At 40.0% G+C, this 25131-nt stretch overlaps 1 protein-coding gene across 2 annotated transcripts; it reads left to right on the top strand.

Moving 5' to 3' along the window:
* The first annotated feature begins 420 nt into the window (after positions 1-420).
* Positions 421-23288, top strand: LOC121336351 (ADP-ribosylation factor-like protein 8B). 2 transcript variants are annotated; one of them, XM_041405405.1, is made up of 7 exons: positions 421-708; positions 5256-5336; positions 13814-13887; positions 14300-14393; positions 16783-16850; positions 20128-20198; positions 22885-23288. In XM_041405405.1, the coding sequence occupies exons 1-7, from the start codon at positions 520-522 to the stop codon at positions 22932-22934; spliced, it is 627 nt and encodes a 208-aa protein (XP_041261339.1). In that variant the 5' UTR covers positions 421-519; the 3' UTR covers positions 22935-23288. The 2 variants fall into 2 exon arrangements, with proteins under 2 accessions (XP_041261339.1, XP_041261340.1); XM_041405406.1 differs by lacking the exon at positions 20128-20198 and having other exon boundaries at positions 465-708; positions 22885-22948.
* Positions 23289-25131: the final 1843 nt, after the last annotated feature.

Genomic DNA, 25131 nt, shown 5'->3' with positions numbered 1-25131 from the left:
TTCCAAAACTTATCACAGGAGAAAAATAAAAATAAAAAATAAAACCATGGTATGTCCTGGATCTGGAAGCCTGTCACTACACAGTGAAGAATTCAAGCAGAGTTTCCGGGGAACAGTGGAGGTCCTAGCCTGGAACTGCCACCACCAGACGTGATGAATGCACAAAATCGATGCTGTCACGCAGCCCAAGCCCACCAACTCTCCTAAGGCAGCGCTGCCAGCGCGGCCTCGGCCCCCCTTCGCTGCGTGGGGGATGCTGCAAAGCCCGCCCACGGCAGCAGGACCGCGCCGGGCCGTGCCATCCTTTCACACCCAGGGAGCAGCTGTTCCCGCAGCGGATCCCCGCGGTGTCCGGAGCCGCCCTGCCCCTCCCGCTCCCGCCCCGCGCCTGCATCCCCTCACTAGGCACTCAGGGCCGCCCGCCCCGGCCAGTGCCGGCCGCTCCCCGCCCGGCCCGGCCCGGCCCCCCGATCCCCGCCTCGCCTCGCCTCAGCTCGCCTCGGCTCCTCCGGCGCTCCCATGCCCAGCAGCGAAGCGGTGCCGCTGGGGCTGGGCGCCTGCCGCAGGTCGGGGGCGCTGGGCGGGATGCTGTCGCTGGTGGCGCGGCTGCTGGAGTGGCTGCGCTCGCTGTTCTGGAAGGAGGAGATGGAGCTCACGCTGGTGGGGCTGCAGTACTCGGGCAAGACCACGCTGCTCACCGTGCTGGCGGTACGCGGCCCCCGGCCCGGGGCAGGGCGGTGCGGTCCGGTGTGGAGCCCACCGGCGGGCAGGGCCGCGGGGCTGCGGCGGGAGCGGCCGGCCGCCCGGCGGGGCTGGAGGGGCCGCCCGCCCGCCCGGGGCCGCCGCCCCGCCGCCTTTCCCCCGGCAACAAGTGCGGGCTTTGCTGCTGCGGTGATGCCACCGCCTGCCGTGAGGTCCCGCTGCGATGCGGAGGGATGCGGAGGGAGGTGGGGACGAAGCGGGGCCGGGCGGGAGAGAGCATGAGGCAGCTTTTGCATCGTTTGCAACCTCGAGAATTTCACAGCAGGAAGCTAAGGTGTGTGTGAGTGTTTTCAGAGGGAGGAGGAAGCTGGGTCTGGCTGCGAATTGTGCCCATCTTGGAGCAGATTCGTGGGCACGGGCTCTTGCCGTGGTTCAGGCTGGCTTTCCATGTTCCGTGTATCCCAGAATAATACGCCGTGCGTCCCTGAAGGCCGCGAGTTGTCCGTTACTGAATTCTCTCCTCCCAGCAGTTGCAGCAGTACTAATGCCTCCCACAAATCCTCGATACTTCTTCCCCAGCATTCAAGTCTGATTCCAGCATTCTGTTCCCCCTCTGATGATGGCCTTGCAGCCTCTCTAATGCTGACACCTACCACGACATTTTCTCTTTTGTCACCATGCTAAAATACATTTCTCCTCTTTGTTTGCTGTGCCCTCCAAACTGCATTTGGGTCCGTCCCAAAGATTTGCTTTCCATCAGAGGATGGAAATAAATATGTATGTATGTTATATTTGCTTATCATGAAGCTTAGTGAAGCATTTCTGCAAGGCGGTGTCTCTTGTGAGGTGTATCGCAGCTTCAGCTACTGAGATGAAAATTTCTAGATGTTCTTCAGTCCTTATCATGGAAAGCTAAAAACCAGACTGGGAGGTGCATGGTTTAAAGTCAGAGAGATTGAGTCAATGAAAACCTGAGTATATGACATTTGTTACTTGCTTTTGTGTATGATTATGGATTAAGGGAAAAATAAGAGACTATGCATTCTTGTGAATGAAGAAGTGGGGAGAGAGCAGGAGAAAAAAGAATGGCAAGTGCTCAGTGAAAGTATGTTTTGGGTAACATCAGCAATCAGTGGAATACACCTGTAGCTGATACTTTAGTTGGTTTGTCAGGCACTCAGGTAATCTTGTTGAGAGAGGCCTCAGTGCATTTTACGCCCATTGGAAGTGTTCATTTCCCAAGAAATTCCTTGCTGAGGAATGGGAAAAGGGCATGACAAATTACATTGCTTCGTGGATTGTTTTCATGAACAGAGCAAAGAAGAACACAGCATTTCAGAGACCTCAGTAGTGTGCGGTGCCAGACTTTGTAACTGTCCACTCCCTTGTACTGTTCCACCAATGGAATGGCACCGTAGGTGTTTGTCTCTGGGATGTTCTTTTCAACACCAGAGCACTCTTGTTACTGCAGGTCTGATTTTCCCTGAAAATATTATTTCTTAAGAGTATTCTACAAGGCATTCATGTTTTGTGACTTAGGGAGGGTCACACATTGCAGGTTTTGTAGATTTTGGATCCTCCAGTCTGGAGATGATGTGCCATGATAATCACCAAAGAAAAGTGGTTGGAGAATTTTGAAAAAAAAATTAGGATAAGGCTAACTAATGTTGTACATAATAACTATATATTTAATAACTATAAACTAATAAACTTATATTCATATTAATAATAGTTTTCTCTTGAATACCGTTGATATGTGAAGGGCAAACAGACTGGGAACACTGAATACGTGGCTAGAGTGTGATGATGAAAATAGCTGTTGCAAAATAGTGGCTACTTAAAATGCAAGCTACACTGGATAGAGAAAAAACATTGGAAATTACAATTTTTTTCATATTGCAAGAGCACTCAAAGATCCTATCATGCTAAGACTGAATATACACCCTTTGAGACAGTCTCTGCTCTTCAGAGTTTGAGCCATATTTAGTCCTTAGTTACCAACGGAAACCTTGGATAAAGTCACTGCCTTATACTGTGAATGTGCATTGATATAATAGAGTAGAATCTGGTCTGTGGTTGTCAATATGGTAGGGGGTAATTACAGTGTTCATTATCAATTCAATATTCAGAAACTTTTAGAGGACATTACAAACTTCTTTGCATCAGTTCTTTTTCATTTGTGTCAGGAGGTAATCTGTTTTTTATTGAAATAGACAATAAAATTTTTTGCACTTCTTAAATATTCACAAAAATAGGCAATTTTAGGTCATGTAAACCTTCCTTAGCAAGCACAGTAGTACAGACTTTTTACTTTATGGTGGTCAGGTCATTACAACACAGTAAATAGCTCTTGGACTAACATGTAGTCCAAGAATGGACTAGACGTTAGTCCAAGAGTTGAAGCTATTCCGTTCTTTTCTCCACTATGTGGGAAAATAAAAAAAACTGTAGACATAATATTTTCTTTGTATCTGATTCCATTCAACCAGAATGTGGAATTTTTAGAGGAATAAACTGAAGACCAATGAAGAGGATGATAATTCTTTACATTCTATCCGCAGTACTAGAAGAGTTATGGTGGTTTGGTTTCTTTATTTATTTTTTGTCTTCCAGTTTAGCATATTACATGTGATGTATAATTTGCTGACAAAAGTAGAATTCTGACTTTTTACAGCCCCTTGAGTCAGCTGGCTGGTTTTCCAGGCATTCTTGTCCTTGAGTAATGATGCTACATTTTCAGTGTTTGTGTTCATGTGTGTTTATATATCAGTCCTCCACGAATATAGGTACTACATATTTTTTAAAAAATCACATAATTATAGAATCATTAAGATTGGAAGAGAACTCAAACATCATAAAGTCCAACATTTGACCAAACACCACCCTGTCAACTAAGCCGTAGCACAAAGTGCCACATCCAGTCCATTCTTGAATGCTTCCAGGGATGGTGACCACCATTTTCCTGGGCAGACCAGGATACACAAGAGGGTTTGCTGGTTGGGTTTGTCTTACTACATCCAGCTAAAAACTTCTGTCAGTGCGGGGTATGTATATCTGTATGAAACTGCAGGGGCTTTTGTTTTCACTTTTTTTCCTATTGCTGTTGAAAAGTTACTGAAGCAGGGAAGAAAAAAAAAAGGCAAAAGATGTATAGTACAGAATTTAGCAAGAAGATTCCCGTAAGTAAGGTTGAGCAAACAACTGATGGAAGTTGTTTCTTTCTTGATGGATCTAATTCAAGAACTTGTGAGACAATCATGTAACTCAAAAGTTATACAGCTTTTAAAGCCCCTGATTAAAAACTGTTAACCTTTAACTGTAAATGCAAACTGGTGGCAGAGTGTGTTCTCACTCCACCACAAACAGGAAAGAGAGAAGTTTCAAAAATTGTACAGGTCCCAGGAATAGCTGTGGAAGGAAGACGGAGAGACACTTTGCTGTTCCAGTGCACCCTCAAGCTCTGATCCTCCATTTCTCAGATAAGAGGGAACTGATGGAACATGACTGCATCCTGCCTTGTCCATATACCCATATTTTCGTCCAAAAAAACCCAGACAACCTGGGGCGCATCAGTTTGTAGGTAACTATAGGCAGATAGATGCGGAAGGGCAGTAGCAGGCCCAGAAGGTGATGCGTTCCTTGCTGGATGATTGGAAAACCAGGAATGCTGTGTGCTGTTTCAGAGAGCACCTGGGCCTCTGTATGGACATAAGTAATGGACTGCCTGTGTTACTGTATCATGTCCAGGAGACACAATAGCTTGTTAATGATTCATTTTCAAAGGGAAGAATGAGTGATGAGTTTCCTACTCAGATCTGAGTTCTCTCTTTATCCTCAAAAGGTGTCTTCTGTAGTGTGTAGAAGTCTGTAAGATTCCCATTGGTTTGATGAGAAGTGTCTCTATTGTGAAAATATTTCTCTGAACTGGGGGAGGAGGAAGCACTTTTGTGCTGGGGGTTTGTGTTTGGTGTTTATGGTACACTTCAGTTAGCACCTTGTACTTCTCTGTCTTAATTGCATTCTCTTAGCTCCGCAGCATGATTCCTCTGCTGTCACATACACAGAAGGAGCAAGTCCGCACATAGTTCTCTCTGCATGGGAAGTCTTTCACTGTTTTTATATTTGGAGTTAAACTACTGATAACAGGAGAGCGAAGCTACAGGAAAAATCATGCTGTAGCCAGTTTTATAATACTTTATCATATTTAGGTTAGAACTAGGTGACCTTTGAAGGTTTCTTTCATCTCAAATCATCTACAGTTCTGTATTTTGGCTTTGCTGACAAAGGATCAGATAAAGAATTGTCTGAAGTCTCGTGGTTTCTGGGGTGATCTTTGTTGCTGAAGAGAATAAAAGATCGTTTAAAGGGACTGAAATGAACAGTCTTCCATGATGTGACAATGCAGTAATTGAAGTGCTGGCCAGTGCTCTTGCTGAATATGAATGTGATAATTTACAGTATTGTAAAATAACACTTTTTAGATTGAAAATGAGAACCTTTCTTGTACGTATCAACTGTTTTATAATAAATATAATTTTGATTTTATATTCTAGTCGGGGCAGTTCACAGAAGATATGATTCCTACAGTAGGCTTCAATATGAGAAAAATTACAAAAGGCAATGTTACCATAAAGGTAGGTATGCATGTTTGAATTGATACAGAATTAATAAATAATAGAGTAATTTCAACTGGAAATATGAAAGACAGGAAATTTCTTTTAAGATTATAGGGTCCCTTATCTGTTTTTCTAGCTCCACGCTAACTTTTTTTTAAAGCAATAGTAATATATTTCTCTGTTATATTAATCTGTTTGATTTCATTGTATTCCATGCCAGGCAGAAGCTTTGTTGCACTTTTTTGATTTAGGAAGGTCATAAAATGTGGGGATACTGAGGTCACTGAGTTGGAGTGTATCTGTCTTCTCTCTTCCCCTTCACCCGTCCTCCCACCTGTGAGTGAAATCTGGAGCAACTTGACTCCTGACTTGGGTATCTCAGTGGAGAGTGTGGTTTAGCTCACACATTAGCTATGCTGACACAGAACATCTAGTTTAATTCAGTTATCAGAGAGCCATCTCTTACAGCTGTAGAGACACACAGGCATCAAAATAGAGATAAATCACTCTGGTAGCATTAAGGCACTGTGTGTTGTTTGATTATGAAGGGAGCTTGGTTGATTAGTCTTGATGAAATTCACAACTTCTAGCTAAATCAAAGGAATCTAGATTTTTGTCTTTGTCTTGACTTTTCCCTCCTTTTCCATAATATGTAAGTTCTTTTCTCCCTCAGTTCTATAGTTACTCTTCCTCTGGTTTGGTATGACTCCTAAACCACTGATGAAATTCCAGACGTGCCACAGTCAATAAAAAATTACTGCATTCAACCATAATTGACAAATAATCCACAGGAACAGGAATTTTCTGTGTTTTTTTTTTTTCTTTTGCACAGAAGCAATGAGGCCATGATTGATAGAGAGAAAACACAGGCATAGTTGAAGGGGTGTACCGATGCTGCTGCAGAATTGCCAGATGTAGAAGAAAATAGAAAAGTTGTTGATGGTTCATTAAACTAGGCAAAAATCTTTTACTAGTAAGCAGTCGTCAAGATAAAGTATTTTTTTGAGCCAGGATAGTTCAAGAAGGAGCTGACCAGGGTTGTCTGAGCAAATGATGTTGCAAGATTAAGTTGTGCAGAGAGGGTGTGGGTAAGTTGCTGTGGAACTGTGCCTTGTTTTACTCTTCAAGCTCAAAAGTAATTATATATATAGTTGCTGTAATAGAATTTTTAAGAGTAAGGAGATAATGCTAACATAATTAATTATGTTTATTAGTTTCAAAAACCATACTTAATTTGGAAGCCAGTCTGCATAGTCTGTATCTTGACTGCACAGTCTGTATCTTGTCTGCACAGTCTGTATCTTAACTCATTCTCACAGTCTCTCTGCTACAACAGCATTCAGTGCAAGGAATGGGTAATATGACTCTTAGATGCTTATTTCCTTAAGAGTTTGTCAGGATAAACTACTTGAATGCCACTATTCCTCTATCTAGGTAGGTTATTGCTTGATAAGTTTTCCAAAATTATTTTACTTTGAGAAAAATAACATAATCTTTTAATAAGTTGACGACTCAAGAATGATGAGCCAGAGCCTCTTGCTAGAAACCTTTTATGAGCTATACAAAACAGGTAACCCTTCTCATAGAAATATTATGATACTCAACTGTCAGCTATTAAAATTAGTGGATAAAGTGTTATTTTACTAAACCCATGAAGTTCTTTAAACATGACAGGAATGATGTTTATGCTAAGCAAAAACCTGACATTGTGTCTGACCTCTTTTGAAGGTTTCAGGGGACACTGCAAAACAGAATCAATTAAACTTACTATAAAGTTGAGGCTGAGAAGTCATCTGGGTCAAAAAGTCATCAAGTGAAAAATTTGCATTCTAGAAGTATTAAGATTGATCACTTTTGGAAAAGTAAATTGCAAACCCAGCAATTAGGTGATACTAATCCTTTATCTGTTTTTTGCTCTGTTTTGAGGTAGGCCACTAAGAAGGAAGTACTATTTTAGTGCAATGTCACTGCCTGGTTTCTTTACTTCAGTTCCATCTGCAGATTTCATACAATTCCAGAAGGCAGAAGGAACTGAAACTCATGGTCTTCTTTCCTTTCTTCTGATTTTGGCAGTCATTTCCAAAAGCTGGTAGATTTATTTTCATTTTTAGTCTGCAATATTAATGTGTAAATGTATGGTCACTGGCATGCATGTGTATATGCATATTTATCTGAACCACACTGAAAGAAAAACACTGATTATTTACTCAAGCCAGAACATTTTGTAGTAAGATCCCAGTTTCAGATGTTCTTGAATTGAAGTTAAACCTGTTTAGAAATGTAAGGCTGTCCGCTTTAACCATGAATTATCAAATTCTGACTTATCAATATGTTTAATAACTGGTCACCTGTTATTTCCAAGAAGAGAAGGCAGTAAAGGAAGGATTTTACCACACAGTGTTTGAAATCTAAGCAAGGAGCTTTATATTTTGAGGTTGTGGTTGAGGTATTCAAGTACAGGATGATTTCTAGCATCAAAGTATTTTATGAACTACAGTGTAGGGATCTGCTAGAACTATTCTATTTGCTAGAACTAGAAGTCCATTACAAAACCGATGGCTATCTTTTTTTTCCCCTGCCAAAAATATCTGACTGAATTGAGATTTTAATTCCAAGCAAGTTTTGCTGCTTGGTGAGTAATTTGATTTTCACAGTTTTCCACTTTTTGGATCTGCTTAGTATTAGCAGTCCTTTTGCTTAAGTGAGATTTACCGTTCAACAAGCTAGACAGCAATTAATAAAATTTACTTTAACAAGCCAAGTTTCAAGAATCTCAGAAGACTTGAATCGTGAACTGCTATTTAAAGTGATTGGGAACCTCCAGCTAAGTAACCTTTGGTTCTTGCAGTGCTGGTCTTAGAACAGTCTCAGTTAAAAGGAAATAGAGCACCCACAGGCATGTGTACACAGAGATAATGCCACAGATTCATTTCCCTTCCTCTTGCATTTGTTTTTCTTAAAATAGCATGGCCAGGCAGATTCTGCACTTCCCGGCCATAGTGGTCCGGAGGGAGTGGAGAGCACATGCTCAGGGACTGGAGCTGGCGGAGTGGGCTGTGGTCACCCCGGCTGTCACCGCTAGATGCCGGTGTCCCTCCACCACACCCTGCACAGCCTGGCTGCGGGAGAGCAAGGCTGAGCTTCTTGCTGCTAGCACTTTGCTCTGATGTGGCAGAGAGGAAGAGAAGGATGTGCGTTCCTCTGCCAGCTTCCTTTGTTGCAGCACTCCTGCTCTGGACAGTAGTGTTTTTAGGTCTCTATGCATCCTCGTAGAAGCAGAATCCTCCTGCTTTGTAATGCTTCCTCCTGCTATTCAGGTTATCTTACCTGTCATATTGTCATTTCAAATGTCATGCAGTAATACAAGCCTGTGTGTGTGCTCAGACTGGAGCAGTGTTTCAGCACTTCCTGGCTATTCTATATGACTTGGATCACTCTGAAGAAGCTGTGCTGTGTCTGGCCTCATTTCAAGTCAAAGTGGTTATTTCTGTAAAAAAAAATACTTTTTTCTGGATGTCCCAGTGTTTAATGGTAGTTGTCTCTAAGGAAGAGCTGTACTGGTGGTTCAGAAGGGCTGTGATCCACAGCAGGAAGCCCTGTTACTAGTGCTAAATCCCAGGGGTGGTTTAGTGTGTTCATTAGTGACCTGGGTGGTGGGACAGAGTGCACTTTCAACAAGTTTGCTGGTAGTACAAAACTGGGAAGAGTGGCTGGTGCAGCAGAGGGTTCTGCTGCCATCCAGAAGGACCTTGACAGGCTAGAGAAATGTACTGGTAGGACACTTAGGAAGTTAAAGAAGTACAAGGACTTCGCTTTTGTGTTTAAAATCCACCTGTTGATCCTTCTAGCATTGTATTTTTTGTCTCTGATAAAATGGCAAATAGCCCCTGATCACTTGGAAGTACTTCCTCCCATTAAAATGCCTCTGTGCTTGTCAAGAGTTGAAGATAATTTGTGAACATTAGTGTTGCAAGTCTATTTCCAGTTCTTCAGTGAAAATATTATGATTAAATTATGAACATTGAAATGTGCATATAGCTTTTTTATTTTGTCTGATGTGATTAAAATGCCTAAATGTTATGTTTAAAAGTTGGACTTCATCACCAGTGAGGAGGGAGAACAGAGTTCTTTAAAGGGCCAAGACTGATTTCAAAGAACATACTGTTCTGAGAAATAATACCTGCAGAAAATGTAACCATGCTGCGCTTTTTTTTTTTTTTACTCTAAGAGAAACTATGAAGGCATTTCCAATATATATAATAATAATTAGTAAGTATTCTAAAGTAGTTAGATATTCTAACTTCCATATTAAGTTACATGGCTGGTAGGTACTACAGGTCAGGCTGTGTAGATTTGTATATACAGGACAATTTATTAAAAAGTTTATTAGGTTTTTTATTCTTCTGTTTATTAGGCAAAAAAAGATGGATATTTTTGATTGAAGATTCCAGTCTAGAATAGGTGATTGTTTAGGATGTGTTCCTCATGATCTTAGCCATGTGGTGAGTAACCCAGTCTGAGCCAGTTGTCTGATCTTGCTGGGGAGCAGTGGGTGCTTTGCAAGAATGCTTCACCAGGTAGGCAAGGTGGGTGAAAGAAACAGAGCAATTTCATGCTGTTGGTGCCCTTTGAGCTCTTCAGTAGCCAAAGAGAAATTTTGGCCACCTGGATTAAAGGCCTAAATTTGAGGTGATTGAAGTTGTCCCATGCTTTCCAGTTGCTCCCTATTACACGCTGAGTTGTCTGTCAATGCGATGACTGCTCTGTGTGTGTGAGCTCATTGGTCACATCTTACACTTCTCTGAGTACACTGTGGTGGTGGATGTTACTGGTGCTGCTTTATTCTGTCCAAATACTGCTCTCTGCTTAACAAATTCCTCAACTGTTCATGTAGGTTAGGTTTTATGGATAATACTTTCTGCTTCCAAGAGGAAAGATACATTTCTGAGTTCCAGTATTTTTAGTGTTGGATTCATCTTGCAGGTTAAGATGTCTGCATGTAAACAGCTATATGAATGCAGTGAGGCTTAAGCTCTTTTAATAATAGTCAGAGGAGCTGTAGTCAGTGCCGTCAAGCCTACAGCTTAATTCTGTCATACTAAACAAGATGTTACATCTGATCAGCTGAAAGGCTGTCTAGACTTGCTGACTACTGTGAGATTGTAGGTACTGAACCCACACACTGACAGCAAGATAGAAATTTGTCATTGTATTCTCTGTCCACAAGAAATCTCCTACACAGCATATCTGAAAAAAGCCATGTAACACGACATCTAGAAAACACTTTTCCTGCAACTTTCTCATGAACCATCAAGCCTTCCCACAATATGAGCCAATTTGAAGAAGCACAGCTAGAGTGTTAATGAACTTTCCTGTAACTGAAAGCTTTAAAAAATCTTTGAACCTATTCATGTGCATTTTTGCTCAACTGTCATGATAGAGCACTGTGCAAAAGAAAAGGATCTGCTCCTTAAACACAGCTAATAGCTAATAGTGGTCTTAAGATGGAACCTTAGATCCTTCTGAAAAAATTGGAAAGAGATAAATCCAAAGTTTCCTGTTTTAGAAGAATTCAATATATCTCAGGTAAGTACATGGTAAACAGTGGTTCCATCCTGGTGATCTAGTTTACAGATTAAAACATTGCCCTAATTAATGACAGTGTAGACCTGCAAGCACAATAAGAGTTACTACACTATAGAAGTAGATAGGAATGAATAAAACAGATTAAAATGCAGTACCAGTAAGATACTTGTCTTTGAGATTGAGCCTGAGCAACAAATCCTTGAGATATTAATCTCCTGTGAGGCAGTGGTACCAGGTATCAAAGAAACTTTCTCTCAGTTTAGTCATTCTGTAATCTTTTGCTGATTCTTAAAATCACAATTGTATCAATTGGGGTAAAATTACCTTTTAAATATTATGAAACTTTTATTCCTGAGGGGCCATTAAAAGCCATGGGAGAAATTTGAAGACTAGCCTCTTTTTAAAAACAACCAGACCAAGTAAACTTCTTTTTATAGCTAGCTGTATGTTCAGCTGTTAAGGTTTAGTCTCCTGCCTATCCCCATCCATACGCAGAACATTTAACCTGTGTATTAAATACTGGGATGCAAAAATAGTTGATATACAAAACATGCAAGACTCATGCAAGAGAAGTTCTTTAACACTTAGACCTCTCCCCTTTTTTTCCTGGGTACCTCTTGTATTCTCACTGTTCTGTCTGTTCATTTGTGTACTGTGAAAATGGTTTGGTGCAGCAATTTGTGTTTTGAATTAAGTAGTTAACTCTTTCATTGGCTATTCAATGTAATAAAGAGTATTAGAAAGTTATTATTGAAACCATTTTGATTTCAGGAAAGAGGTAAGGATTTTTTAAATTTAATGCATTTTTTTCATATGTCACAGAATTATTACTATATTGATGTAAAATTGGTTCTAAAGCTCTTTTAAAAATACCTAGTCTATATGGTGCCCTTCATGTTGTACTTTAATGAATAGCTGTAAGCCTGATTAGGGAAACTGACTGGAAATGACTTATCTTTCCATTGTTTCAAGGTGACTTTTTCTCCTAATGAGAGTAATCTTGTTCTGCAGTGCAGTTTAATACTGCAAGATATCAGGCAAGGACAAACAGGATTTTTTATCTTCTGTTACTTATTTTGTGATTAGTCCATGCTACATCATCTTGTAAATTTTCATGGCTATCAGCATTCCAAAAATCTAACCTGACTACTAGCCTGCCCTATCATCTTTCCCTTTTCTTTTTCTTCCTCTGGTTTACCAAGAAGATAATATAGATTCTTTTTCAAGACACACAGATGTGCACCAGATGGCTTTGGATAGTTTCAAGGTCTTGATGAGTTATTGGAGTAATTAGTGTTGGTGTAAGTTTTGTCACCTAACCATAAAGCTGAATACTCATTACATTCAAGCTTTTAAAGTGTAAAGGTTTATTTTACTAAGACCTTTGATACAGCGCTTCAAAAGTCAGTACAGATATTAATTGATACCCACTTCATGGTCAGAAGCTCTTTCATGTGTAAAATTTTTTGATCTTATTCAGGGTATCAAAAAGCACTCTACATTTAGGTGATACAATAATTTTATGTTGGAAGGAGTGTTAAGATATCAATCGGGATGATTTTTAATGGTGAATTGCGAAATACTTCTTTCTAAAATACGAATATAAGATATTGAAAATGATATAGAAATTGATACATAAAAATGATTTGCAGGCTGTGAAATTATAAAATAGTGGACATTAATTGAAAAAGGCCTTATCCCATGGGTCTGTGAAGCCTTGCTCTTTAGTGAAAAGCTTTGTTGCCATAGAAGGCTCAATTTGGATTTACAGTGTAATTATGAGGACGACTCTTAAAAAAATTTGTTGCTGTGTATATATTACTTCCAAATTTAGTTTCTTCTGTAATATATATGCCTCCTAGATCTGGTATACAGTATATATTGTTTTGATAGCTAAATCTGCTTAAAATAAGAAATAATTACTTGTCTTTGTCCTTGGCAGAGGAACAAATCCATTACTTTTATTTTTCAGTGTTCATCACTCTTAATCTGTGTGTCACTTGTAACACAACTGTCTTTGGATGTAGCTGTAACAGATACATTATCTTGTAGCCCTGACCTGCATGATGTATATAGGTAACCTGGTACTTTGATCTGAGAAACAGTTTTGAAACAAGATACTGTCATCCACCAAAAATACCAATTTTTTTTGCAGGTAAAGCAGAATAGCTAACTCTATAGAAAAATAGCATGTTAATGTTTTAAAAAATTTAGGAATTCCATGGGGTTGCTGGGAATTAGTAGCATGTGTAAGTATTTATAGGATTTGAGCTTTTGTAATATAATAAGCGGAATTTGAGCTTTCTTTCTTCAAGAAACATTACTTAATCACTTCAGGTCTACCTATACTACTGTTTCCTTTCTGGTTCTGATTAATTAATCCATGTGTCTTTTAAAGCACATTTGTTGAACCAGTGGGAGAACTGTGGAGGTATTGGAGCTCCTTGGAGTGGGGAGTATCATCCCTTATGTGGATTCAGTCTGCTCTCTGATCAACTCTTTTTTTATTTACTATCTGTCTTTATCCTGTTGAAAATCTGATACCTTCTTAACTCAGGTCTCCCTAGCCACATTAAATATTAACCTGCATAACTGTTTTGTACAATGATAATACTCTTTTTTGTTTTGAGACTGTGCATTTGCAATAATTCACTTCAGTATCTGAGTAAGACTTTTCTTTCAGTGAGTGGGAAAGGGTAACATTCTGCAAAAGAGCATTTGGTGCTTTTAGTGTCACAGGCCTGACATATTCTCCTCCATTAACTAGAAGGGGCCAAGAAGACCTTTTAATAAAATTTTGGAATTGGCAATGCAGCCTGCATGCTGCATGTAAGAGTTAATTTATTCTGTTGGGTTAGGGCTATGTAGTTCAAAAGTATTTTGAGGCTGGAGTGTTCTTACCTTTTCAGGTGTGGGACATTGGAGGACAGCCAAGGTTTCGAAGCATGTGGGAGCGTTATTGCAGAGGGGTCAATGCAGTTGTGTAAGTTTTCTTTTGCATGTCCATAGAAAATGTACTTTGTAATATATATTACTATATAATTAGGTATTGCATTATATTATACATGAAGAAAATAGATTTTTTTTTTCTGCCCGCCTCCACCACATAAGAAGACCCAATACAATAAAAGTAGTGTGTTTTGCACATGCAGCAACCCAGACATATAAGTAATTGCATACTCCAGGCCATTTTTCCCCACAGGCTGTATTTAACAGCCCAAATCTCTTATCTTCTTATATCAATATCTTCCTATATCAATAAGTGCAGGGCTTGTAAAACTTCGGAGTTTTCTAATGCTCTTGTCAATATCAACATGTTTGTCACATTTCAGATGTTTTAATGCAAATTTCTGCAGGTAATGGTCAATACCATAAATAATTACTTTTTGTTGCAGTTACATGGTGGATGCAGCAGACTTAGAAAAAGTAGAAGCTTCAAAGAATGAGCTTCACAGTTTGATAGATAAGCCACAATTGCATGGAATTCCAGTAAGTATTTTCATTATTATTCTTGCCTGAGTGTTGACAGTGTGGCCTAAATCCTCCTGAGTTGGTTTCTCTGGTCTCTTAAAAATACTAAGTTATATATGATGCAGCCTTGATGCATTGAGCACTCTTAGAAAAATTACTGTGATTTTTTTTCATAGTACTCAGCATCTTAGGAGCGCTGCTTTCTGTTTGTACATTTTCTTGTCTAAAGGTCAGAAAAGATTTCGAAAAATTGTGTTTTCACATGTGGCATTTTCAGACAGTAATTACTTCCAGTCAGTCCCTTGTTGGCTGGGTTTCAGCCAGTGACCCAGGAATGTTTCTGGCAGTTATCTTACGGCATGTGAGATCAGTATTTCTGGAGGTGGGCAGACAGTAACATCAGGTAGTGTCCTCTGCCTCCAGAGATTGAGTAGGGGCTTTCTTTATTTGTCCTGACTTTTTCTTGACTTAGTATTTCAAACTAAATTGTGTGGAAAAAATGCAAATATGCATCTGTTCTCCAGTTGGAAGTGTCAAAGAATAGTGTATTCAGCTGAAATTCTAATGAGAAATACGAAGATGGAGACTTAATGTTGTTTATTTAAACGTAATCTGCCAATTTAGGAATCCATCAGGTTGTCACTGGTCTTTATGTTGATGTCACCAAACAAGAGTTCATACCTTGATTATAAGAAAGAAAACAGTCCTACATACAAATGAGGAAGAAGTTACAACTTGATGGCTCTTCCTTGGCCCCATTTTTTGTAAGCAGTAATTTAGACACTTGGCCACTACAGGTAATCAAAGTTACGTGAGGGTGAGTGGACACTGTAAGGACTTAAAGAATGCACTTGAAGTGTGTCAAAACACTGTCAAAGCCACAGAAGAAACTTCCCATAAGATATGCCACCGCAGCAGGAACTTGAGATAAGCACAGATGCCACAGCAGGCAGGAGCTAATTCCAGCCTAATGGAGCTGAAGGTTTAGTTAGCATCTGAACATGCTACATATCTGGATGTTGCCACCATGGCAAACTGTGGGAAAGGAAGTGTTTGTACACATGCCATCAGTTATGGGAATGGCATCTACACCCCATGGATACCTGGGACTTGGTCTGTATAAAAATGGTACCTCCAGCATGCGGTCAGTCTCCCTCTCTCTCTCCCTCCTTTCCTCCCACTATTCTCAAAGGAGAGTTTTTCAAGTGATTCACCATCTTTTTTATGAGGTTTGCTCTTTTTGTTGTGATTTTATATGTTAATTATCTGTTGAACAAATCCTACAGAAATCGACAGTTATGCTGTTCATGGGTAGTGACATTGCCTGTCCTATGCACTCTCTTTGCATGCTCTTTTGCTTCTCACTTTTCCTTGATATGATTGGTCTCATATCTTCAGTAGTATTTAATTAAGTTCCTTGCCTCTTATATGTTATAATATCACATTCCAAATGCCCAGGTTGACCCAAGCAGTAATTTCCAAGATGCAGTGACGTATTTTTTACTTACTTTTATTTCATATGTAGTAATTAGTATTGAACTTCCTTCAATTTATTGTACTCTGGATTTGGCAGTATAGATTTTAGAGCAGCTTTATTAATCTGGACTCTAAATTACTGCAAGTGATGAGTTTAATGTGTTCCAAATTCATGGGATATAGTGGGACAGTCTGAGAATTGTAGCACATCTGGAAAACAATAATGCAATTATAACTAGAAAAACCTTCCATTGCTTACTTTATGTTAGAATGTGCTCAACCCATTTATCTGACCTTCATTTATACTTGAAGCCTTAAATAGGAGCTCCGACATTCCAGCATCTATTCAGTAAATTTTCTGCATTTCTGGGACTTAATTCCTAATGGCTGCCTTTCAGATTTCTACCATGGTTGCTCAAATTGGACAGAGAGGTGGCTGGTGCTTAGGTGATACTTGGTTCAGAGGCTGAGCTGTTCAGTGCATCAGTGTTAAGAAACAAGGGAGCAAAAAAGCATAGAGAGAATTTTGTCTGGGTCTTTTGATTAACATGAGTCTGGTCCTCTGAGCTGAATATCCCTTGGTGGCCTGAGTGCGCCCAATGTGTGCTGTCTTCCACATTGCTTTGCATTTAATCTGACACCATCCTGTAATGCCACCCAGAATGGAGGGATTCACTTCCAGAGAAGACTTTTGATACTAACATGCCCAGAAATAATTTGATCCAGTTTTCAGAGGGTATGCATCTAGCATCTGGTCCTGACTAGGAGCAGGATTTCCATGATGTTCCCACAGTCACTGGTCATTTTGAATATGTCCTCTGTTACATTCTAAATAGCTGCAAGATCCAGAATAATGCCATCAAAAAGTTACAGAAAAAAATAAAATTTCATTGCTCCTGGATTTAATAGGTATATGAATGATTTCTTTCAGGTGTTAGTTCTTGGAAATAAACGAGACCTCCCAGGTGCACTGGATGAGAAGCAGTTAATTGAGAAATTGTAAGTAGCTGGCTTTTGTAAAATGCTGAGACACTGTGAAGTTTGATATGTAAGTCAAATGATTGGTAGTCTATGACAATAATTGGCTATAAAAGATGCTATTTTGCATTCTCAGATATTTCGCTTCAAGCTCTGCTGCTGCCTGATGTAGTGATCTAGGCTGATAACTGACCACAGTAGATTTGAATCTCTCTTGATTGTTCTTTCGTTGTGCGAAGTTATTTCAGATAATCCTCTTTTCCCATCACTGAGGAAAGAGCTGCTAGGGGTAGTGAAAGGGTCATTTTGACTTCTCGCAGTACAATGCAGTGTCAATTTAATGCTTGAATGGCATTAGAACAGAACCATATCAATCTAGTATTGGTAAATTTAGGCAAATCAAATGGTACTTTTGCCATATTTATGCCAAAGCATAACTTAGTTATTACGGAAACTAAGAGATGGATGCATAGTAAATGTAATTGTGAAGAAATACACAATTTTGTAAAAATTACCAGTATAACACTAATTTTGTAAAATAGGATTCACAAGTTACATAATTTTAATTAGTAGAAAGTGAAGTTTTGCTATAGTAAGGGTGGTCCAAAGACAGGGCTACTAACCAGGGCTCACAGAATGGCTGAGGTTGGAAGGAACCTTGAAGTCATCTACCTGCTTTTACAGAGACTTTTGCCCCTTGAAGCTGATTGCTCTGGACCATGTCCAGACAGCTTTTGAATGTCTCCGGGAAAAAAGACTTTGCAGCCTCTCTGGGCAGCCTTTGCTAGTGCTTGGTCACTCTCAGAGGTAAAAAGTGTTTCTGTGTGTTCAGAGACAGCTTCCTGTGTTTCAGTTCATGGCTCTTGTCCCATCACTGAGCTACATCTTCTTTACAGGCTCCCTTCAGAATTTTGTATATGTTAATAAGAAGTTCCTTAAGCCTTTTCTTCTCTAGGCTAAACTGTCCCAGCTCTTCAGCCTTTCTTAGTCTGTGAGTTGCTCATTATTTTAGTTGTTCTTTATTGGACCCTCTTCCATAGGTTCATATCCCTCTTGTACTGACGGTCCACAGCTGGTCAGGTGCAGCCTTACTGGTGCTGAGTAAAAGGGAAAGATCACCTTCAGCCTGCTGGCAGCACTCCTAATGCACCCCAGAATACCATTAGCATTTTTACCACACTGCTTGATCCTGTTCAACCTGGTCACCTGCCAAGACTCCCAGGTCCTTTTCTGCAAAGCTGCTTTTCCAGACAGTTGGCATCTGACATGTCCTGGTGCCTAGGGTTGTTTCTTCCCAGGTGCAGGACTTTGCACTTTCCTGTGCTGAACTGCATGAGGTCCCCTGCTAGCTCTTTTCTCCAGCTTGTGGAGGTCTTTCTGGGTGGCAGCATGACCCTCTGGTGTATCAGCCACTCCTCCCAGTTTTCTGTCATCAGCAAATTGTGCTTTGCCCCATCATTTGCAACAAATAAAGATGCAGAACAGGATTGGACCAGTATTGGTTCTGGTGTACGCTGGTAGTCGCTGAGTTCCAGCTTGCCTTCATGCCACTGATCACCCAGTGTTCAGCCTATCTTCAGTCCACCTTGCCACCTGTGCATCCAACCCATACTTCCTCACCTTGTCTGTGTGGATATTATGGAAGGCACTGTCAAAGCCATAATCAAGTCAAGGTGCACAATATCTGTTGCTCTCCTGTCATCTACCAAACTGTAGATTTCATTGTAGAAGGTTATTGAGTTGGTCAAACGTTATTTCCCTTGTGTGAATCCATGCTGACTACTCCTGGTTACCTTCTTGTCTATCACATGCCTGGGAATAGTTTCTAAGATTAGTTGCATGATCACCTTCCCAGGAATCAAGGTGGGGCTGACTGTCATGTACTTCCCTAGATCCTCCTTTTTCTGAAGAGTGATATTTACCTTCCTGTGCTCTTAGGCACCTCTCCCAGTCAACATGATTGTTCAAAGTGGCCTCACAATGACATCAGCCAGTTCCTTTATCACTTGTAGGTTCTTCCCACCAGGGCTGATGGACTTCTCCATATCAAGTCGGCTTATTTATTCCCTGATCAGATCCTCTTCCATCAAGGGTACCACTTCTTTGCTCTTAGTCATGATCTCTGGGGCCTGGGGTTTCTGAAGGCTAATATTGTTAGCAAAGGCAGCATTTTCATGTCCTGGGTAACCAGGTCCCATGTCTCATTGAGCAGTGGATGCACATTTTCTCCTATCTTCTATTTGTCACTTTCTAGTTATCTTCGACATCCCTCAGGAGATCCAACTTCAGCTGGGCCTTGGCTGACCTGCCAGTGTCTCTGCATTCTTGGACAATGTTTCTGTATTCCTCTCAGGCTACCTGTCTCTGCTTCAACCTTCTGTATGCTTCCTTTTAATTACTGGATTTTGCCAAGAGCTTATTGTTCATCTACTTAATGTATTTTGGCTTTTTTTCCAGGCTAGTTAGGATAGGTTATTCTTAGAATTTGGAGATGAACTTTGAATATTAACTGGCTTTCTTTAGCCCTTCTTTGCTACTGGGCCTAACTGCATGGGACTTTCCCAAGCAGATCCCTGAAGAGGCCAAGCCTGCTCTCCTGACATTCAGGGAGGTCCTTGTTTAGTTCTCTTCTTTACTGCCCTTGCATGGTCTTCGGACTTCTCAGTGCCTTTACTTCCCACCTGCTTCAGGAAATTTTTTGGTGCATGTCTGTGTCAATTGTGTGAGGATAAGTAAACGAAAAAACAACAAAGTGTTCAGGAGCTCTGAGGGGGTTGGAGAATTCACAGAAAGAAGTTGATTAAGGATCAGTTTCTTCCTAAATATAGAGGCATCCTTTCAGTAGGAGTCAGATGTGATATATTAAGTATGATATAGTAAACATCCTGAAGATAAATGGTGTGGTCATTTGAGCACTGATATTTTATTATGATTTACTTGATAAAAAAACTCAGAATTCTAAGTGAAAAGAGTAAAAGATAAATGATAAGACATGGGTAATACTTGGTTGCGACCACAGAACATTATTTTTAGCTTATGGATTTCTGTGGGTTTTTTTCTCACTAGTACACTGACCTAATAAGAAATTCAAATTTTTGTGAAATGACTTTATAACCTTTTAATCCTTATAGTTTAAGAAATGTGTGGTTTTCTGTGTGCAGTGGCATATTTTAAGAATTTAACATCTGAGAATAGAATTGAACCTACTGAGTAAAAAGCAGAAAACATCATTTAATGGAAATTTCTGTTCTGAGTGTTTATGGGGTTATAACAGTACTTACTGGTTTTGTTTCTGTAGAAACCTTGCAGCTATTCAAGACAGAGAAATCTGTTGCTATTCTATTTCCTGTAAAGAGAAGGATAACATAGGTAAGCAGCTTCTAGTGTCACCAGTGTATGGTTTGTACTTTGGATCAGATCAGGTTTGAACATCTATCTCCACTACATTATTGAACATCTCAATAGATTTCAATTTACATTGAATGACGCTTTGCAAATATTGTATGCCACTGTATTTGTTTCAACATAGAAATATGTCTAATTAAGAAAAAAACTTGTAGAAATATTTAGTTCCATGAGATGTTAATTTGACAGGGATCATGGAAAAGTCTATTTAAAGCCTGGAGTAATTGAATCCTTTACAAGAAACCTGTGTTACTTTGAAAAAAACCTGTGTTACTGAAAAAAACCTGTGTTACTGAAAAAAACAGTAGCTGTGTATGAAGGCCTTCCAGTTATTAGGTGATCCTAAAAAATGTTGATGATTTATTTCATACATGGTTTTATATGGTAAGCAGGTTTTATGAGCATGTGGCTGTTACTGGAACTGAGGGATGGGTGCTTTTTCCAAGTGGAAATGCAATGAGTGTATCCTGTAGTCAGTGAAGATCTATCCCCATGAACTTGTCTTCCATCTGCCTTTGCTTTTTGCCTTTTCTCTCTCTCCTATCTTGCACTTTCCTGTCCCTTTCCTCTGTCATTTTCTCCCACTCCCTTCCCTCCACAGGGCAGGAGGAAGGGATGAAGCCGGCAGCAGCAGCAGTTGTCTGGGGGCATGCTGCCTCTGTGCCACCCTTCTCTGCATGCTGCTGAAAGAAGTGGTGCTGGATGGGATGGGATCTAGCTTGGCTAGATATTTATAGCTGCTCTGTGAGGAAACCAGACTTGATAGAAGAGCTGGGCAGCTCTGTAGGGACTGTGAGAATGGGAATGGGAAGACAGCCACTTTCTCTCAGCAGCAGGGGAAATTTCCATCCTACACAGAGAGAACCAGGTAGTGGAGATGGTGTGGAGACTGTACTGTGGCACCTGGACTTCAGTGAGCTGGGGAAGAGTTCATCTGTGTGCAGAGATGTGTTAGGCAGCGAGGGCTTCTCCTGCAGGTGGTGTAGATGACTTGGGTGTATTAGTTAGAAGGAGACCAGACCCATGTTTGCTGTAGCTTGGGGTGCAGTTGTTACCTCTGAGTGAGGGAGATGCACAGAAGGTGCTGCTGCACTGGGGAAGATTCGACTTCAGGAGATAAGGAAGTGAATGTGATTGAGGTTTTTGAAATGCTGTTCTTGATCCTCATCGAATTGGCAGGGCTGCAGTGCAGATTCTTAAAAGTGGGATTGTGACTGGAAACTCGTAAAAACAGCTTAATTTCTGGAAGACTCATGGAGAAAATCGATTTTGATCCCAGTCCATTTATCTGGATGCCTGGAGGAGAAAAGCATGCAGCAAAAAGCATGATAAAATTTGCGTGAAAGAATGATCATTAATGCAGAACAGTATAGATCCCTTACTTGTAAAAGTTCTGGGAGTAGTGACAAAAAAGGCTCAAATCCTAACTGAGACTTGGTCAGGTATCTTCCAGTGTAATGTTGTGCCTAGAAAGAGTAGCCACATTCTTGAATATTTGCCAAAAACAAAATAAAAAATGGGAGCCCACTGTGTATACCGTTTCAGACTGTGGGCATTGTTGGAGCACCATGTGCTCGTTATTTGAGAAGACCTTGAGAAAAGAGGTTGGGTGAGAAGCTAGAGAGACCAAATGGCTGGAAAGTACCATATATAAAGAAAGACTGTTATGCTAGCTTATTAAAGTGATGAAACTACTAGTCTGTTAAGGAGAAGACTGGCAGCTGACTTCTTCCTCTGTGTTTTTGACTGATATCAGTGCAGTTGAATGAGATGACACTGGCATTTCAGTGTGAACTGCAGCCTAGCTAACTGTTCTCATCAGGAGGTGTAGGTGTAAGGCTGCCAGTTACTGTGTCCTGAGAGACTGTGGAAGATAATTATAGCTATTAGTTTTGATATAAGTACAGTGGGTTGATCTTTTCTGCAGTCTCAGAGCCTAAGCTGGTCTGCAAGGATATTCATGGTGTGCTGTCTTGAACTTAAGACAAATATGGCAACAAATTTCAATTTGAGGGCTAGAGCTGCTGCTGCCCCCTGACATCCTTCCTGCCTTCCTGACAGATGTTACTGCCTTGAGGCAAAAAAATCTAATCTGCTCATGAATCAGTTTGTGAACTGCTGCAGTTTTCAGCTCAGTGCATTGGATTGTATCAGGAGGGGTGCCAATTTCAGCTATCAAATTTTAGTCCAATGTTGCATGTCTTTCAGAGACCTTGGACTCCTACCACCTACCTAAATGGCTTCTTAATATATTGTCAGATGCTTGCCCTTCTCCTTCCTTCTGTTTGTGTATTTGCCTTTGTTCTCACTCAGCATTTCATTCTAGTCTGGATTTTACAGTTTGTTTTATGGTCATCTTAAATGTTTGCTTTTTCAACAGTTTCTTATCTCTCTATGGCTTACAGAACTTGTTGTCAGTCATTGTATTTGAAAAATACAAAATGCACATGATTTAAAAACATACAAAAATAAAAGGCCACCTGGAGGTTGACATTCTGAACTTCAGTTATGTGTGAATGACAACCTGTGGGTTTCTGGGTTTTGTTTGGTTGGGGTTTTTGTATGTGTATTAACCTGCTAGTGTTCTGTTGTGCTTCTGCGGTCTGCAAACAGACTTGAGTTTTTAATTTTGTTTCATCTATCCCGGCAGACATAACATTACAATGGCTTATTCAGCACTCCAAATCACGAAACTGTTGAAGAAACTTTGCTGAAGATAACTCTTCCCCAATCACTTTGACTCCTATCAGCTATACACACTGAAAAGATAAGGAATGCAACTGTCTACTACCAGGACTCACTGTGGTCATATTTGTTAACAGAAGTAAATCTGTCTTGTAACTTGTCTGTCTGTTTTGATTGGTTTGTTTAGTTTTTTGGGGGTTTTTTTTGAATCCAGATATTTGTCTGCCTAGGTGAAATTCCTGAACGCCTTAATACAAGACTGGAAGAAATCAATAATTTTTTGAGATGAAATGTTTTGAGTTTATGCATGCAAATTGTCCAATACATAGTACTTTTTTTTCTAATTTGAAAATGAATAAATTGTGCAGTGGAAACAAATGACTGGTTTTTTTGAATGTAGCATATAATTATTCACACAGAATGTCTTCCCTCTGAACACATATAGTTAAGTACATTCAATCAATTAAATCAATTAATCAATTAAAACTATAATTAAGTGCTTCTTATATTTGAGCAAAATGCTGATATTCAGAGCACTTTCAGATACTCTGGAGAAAAGTTGTTTACAACGTTATGCATCTGTAGTTACTTAGTTTTTCCAGTCACTAATGTGAATTATTCATATGAATATTCTTTTGGAATTGAAAAAGAAAATATTCTAGAAAATCTTGTCTGCCTTTATTGGGAAAGAAAAGAGTCTGGAATTGTAGTGTGTATTTTTCTTTCTTAAACAGTGAAATAGAGAGCAGGTGAGATCATGTGCATCTTCTCTGATGTTATTAACCCCCCAAATTTCCTAAGCATTGTTACTGTAAATGGAATGGTGTTTGTTGACTACTCTGTCCCTTCCTGAACCTTTAGAATTTTCAAGTATACAACATAAAATAGTTGGTATCTGAAGTAGGATTAGTCCTTTGGAAACTGATTAATGAAGCAATTCACTTTTTAAATTTTGATGCTTCGCTAACATCTTACAGATACCTTCTTCCAAGTACTTCACTTAAAAAGCACTCTGGTGGGAACTTGTCTGTGAGTAAGGAAATTCTCTTACATATGGAAAGTTCATGTCAGTAGACACACTCAGTGGCCAGTTCCAAGGACACTTGCAGATCTGTGAGGGAGAAGTTCAGGCATGGTGTTCTGAAGATGCTGTAAATCCATCGATTGCTATAATATTGAAAGGGCTGTAAGTCATGTATGCAGTTCTTGCACTTCAGTACATGAACTGTAGAAATAGCAACTTTTTTTCACTTCTATTTGAGAATGCTTTTAGGGTAGTGACCCTGATAAGCTGCTAAGAGCATACGGCACAAACTTGATAAAATCTTTCTTGAGTGTTATAGGAATGCTACTACAGACATGGTAAACATTATAGCACTTGCTGATAATATTTGCAGTCCCACCTGTAGAAGTGTGGCTACAGGGGCTCATTGTTCTGTGGTAACATGAAAATCATTTGGCTAAGTGCTGTGTACTCAGTACATAAATAAGTAGTGGGTTCTTCTGAAAGGGGGTGGTGCATATGACCTTCCAAAACCTGACATGTAATGCATCTAGTGACAATTTGCATGATGAAAAAACAGCACTCGGTTGCAAATGTGGCAAATTTAAAATGCTCTTGTTGCTCATGGACTTTTGAAGGAGTAGAGACATTGTAGAATACACTGGAATTGTACTCACTACGCATACAACACATGAGAAGAGCTACTTCTGCACCAGTGGTCTCAGTATCCTCCCTGTTGTCTTGCTTTTTGGCAGTAGTGTCTCATCCTTCAGAACTATCATCCTGGCATGGAAAGTCATGCTTCTGGCATAAGAGCTCCCCTTCACTGGATCACTCCTTAATCTGAATCCCTTCTCTCACCCCTTGCTGCAGAAGGTTTGTGGGAATGGACACAAATTCTTTGCAGGTTTATTGCAGTTGGTATAAAAGCAGTGCTGGCTCCTATCCTTCCCTTGCTTTGCTCAGTTTAGTATTTCCTTGGGAGGTGACCAATGAAGCGACCTTCCATGTGTGGTATCCAAATGTACCAGTGCAACCTAAGAACAGCCCGTGGAGGGAGGAGCTCAGGTTCCAGGTTGGCCAAATGAATCTTTGGGAATAAGAGGTGAAAATTAGCAATTTTGTTATTAAAATTATCCTATTATGCATAATTTGCTGATTTTTTCCTCATTTCTCCTACTGTGTGACCTTGTATCCATACCTTAGGCA

This window comes from Onychostruthus taczanowskii, unplaced genomic scaffold (genome assembly GCF_017590055.1).
Source record: "Onychostruthus taczanowskii isolate IOZ18803 unplaced genomic scaffold, ASM1759005v1 scaffold23, whole genome shotgun sequence".
NCBI lineage: Eukaryota > Metazoa > Chordata > Aves > Passeriformes > Passeridae > Onychostruthus > Onychostruthus taczanowskii.
Note: the sequence above shows the minus strand (reverse complement) of the source record. Positions and strands in the feature narration are given on the sequence as shown.

What these genes read in the sequence shown, in the direction of transcription:
- LOC121336351 (XM_041405405.1), top strand. Translation starts at nt 520, where the DNA reads ATGCCCAGCAGCGAAGCGGTGCCGCTGGGGCTGGGCGCCTGCCGCAGG. An exon ending in AAGGCAATGTTACCATAAAG is followed by an intron (nt 5,337 to 13,813) that starts GTAGGTATGCAT and finishes TTACCTTTTCAG; the next exon opens with GTGTGGGACATTGGAGGACA. An exon ending in AAGCAGTTAATTGAGAAATT is followed by an intron (nt 16,851 to 20,127) that starts GTAAGTAGCTGG and finishes TTGTTTCTGTAG; the next exon opens with AAACCTTGCAGCTATTCAAG.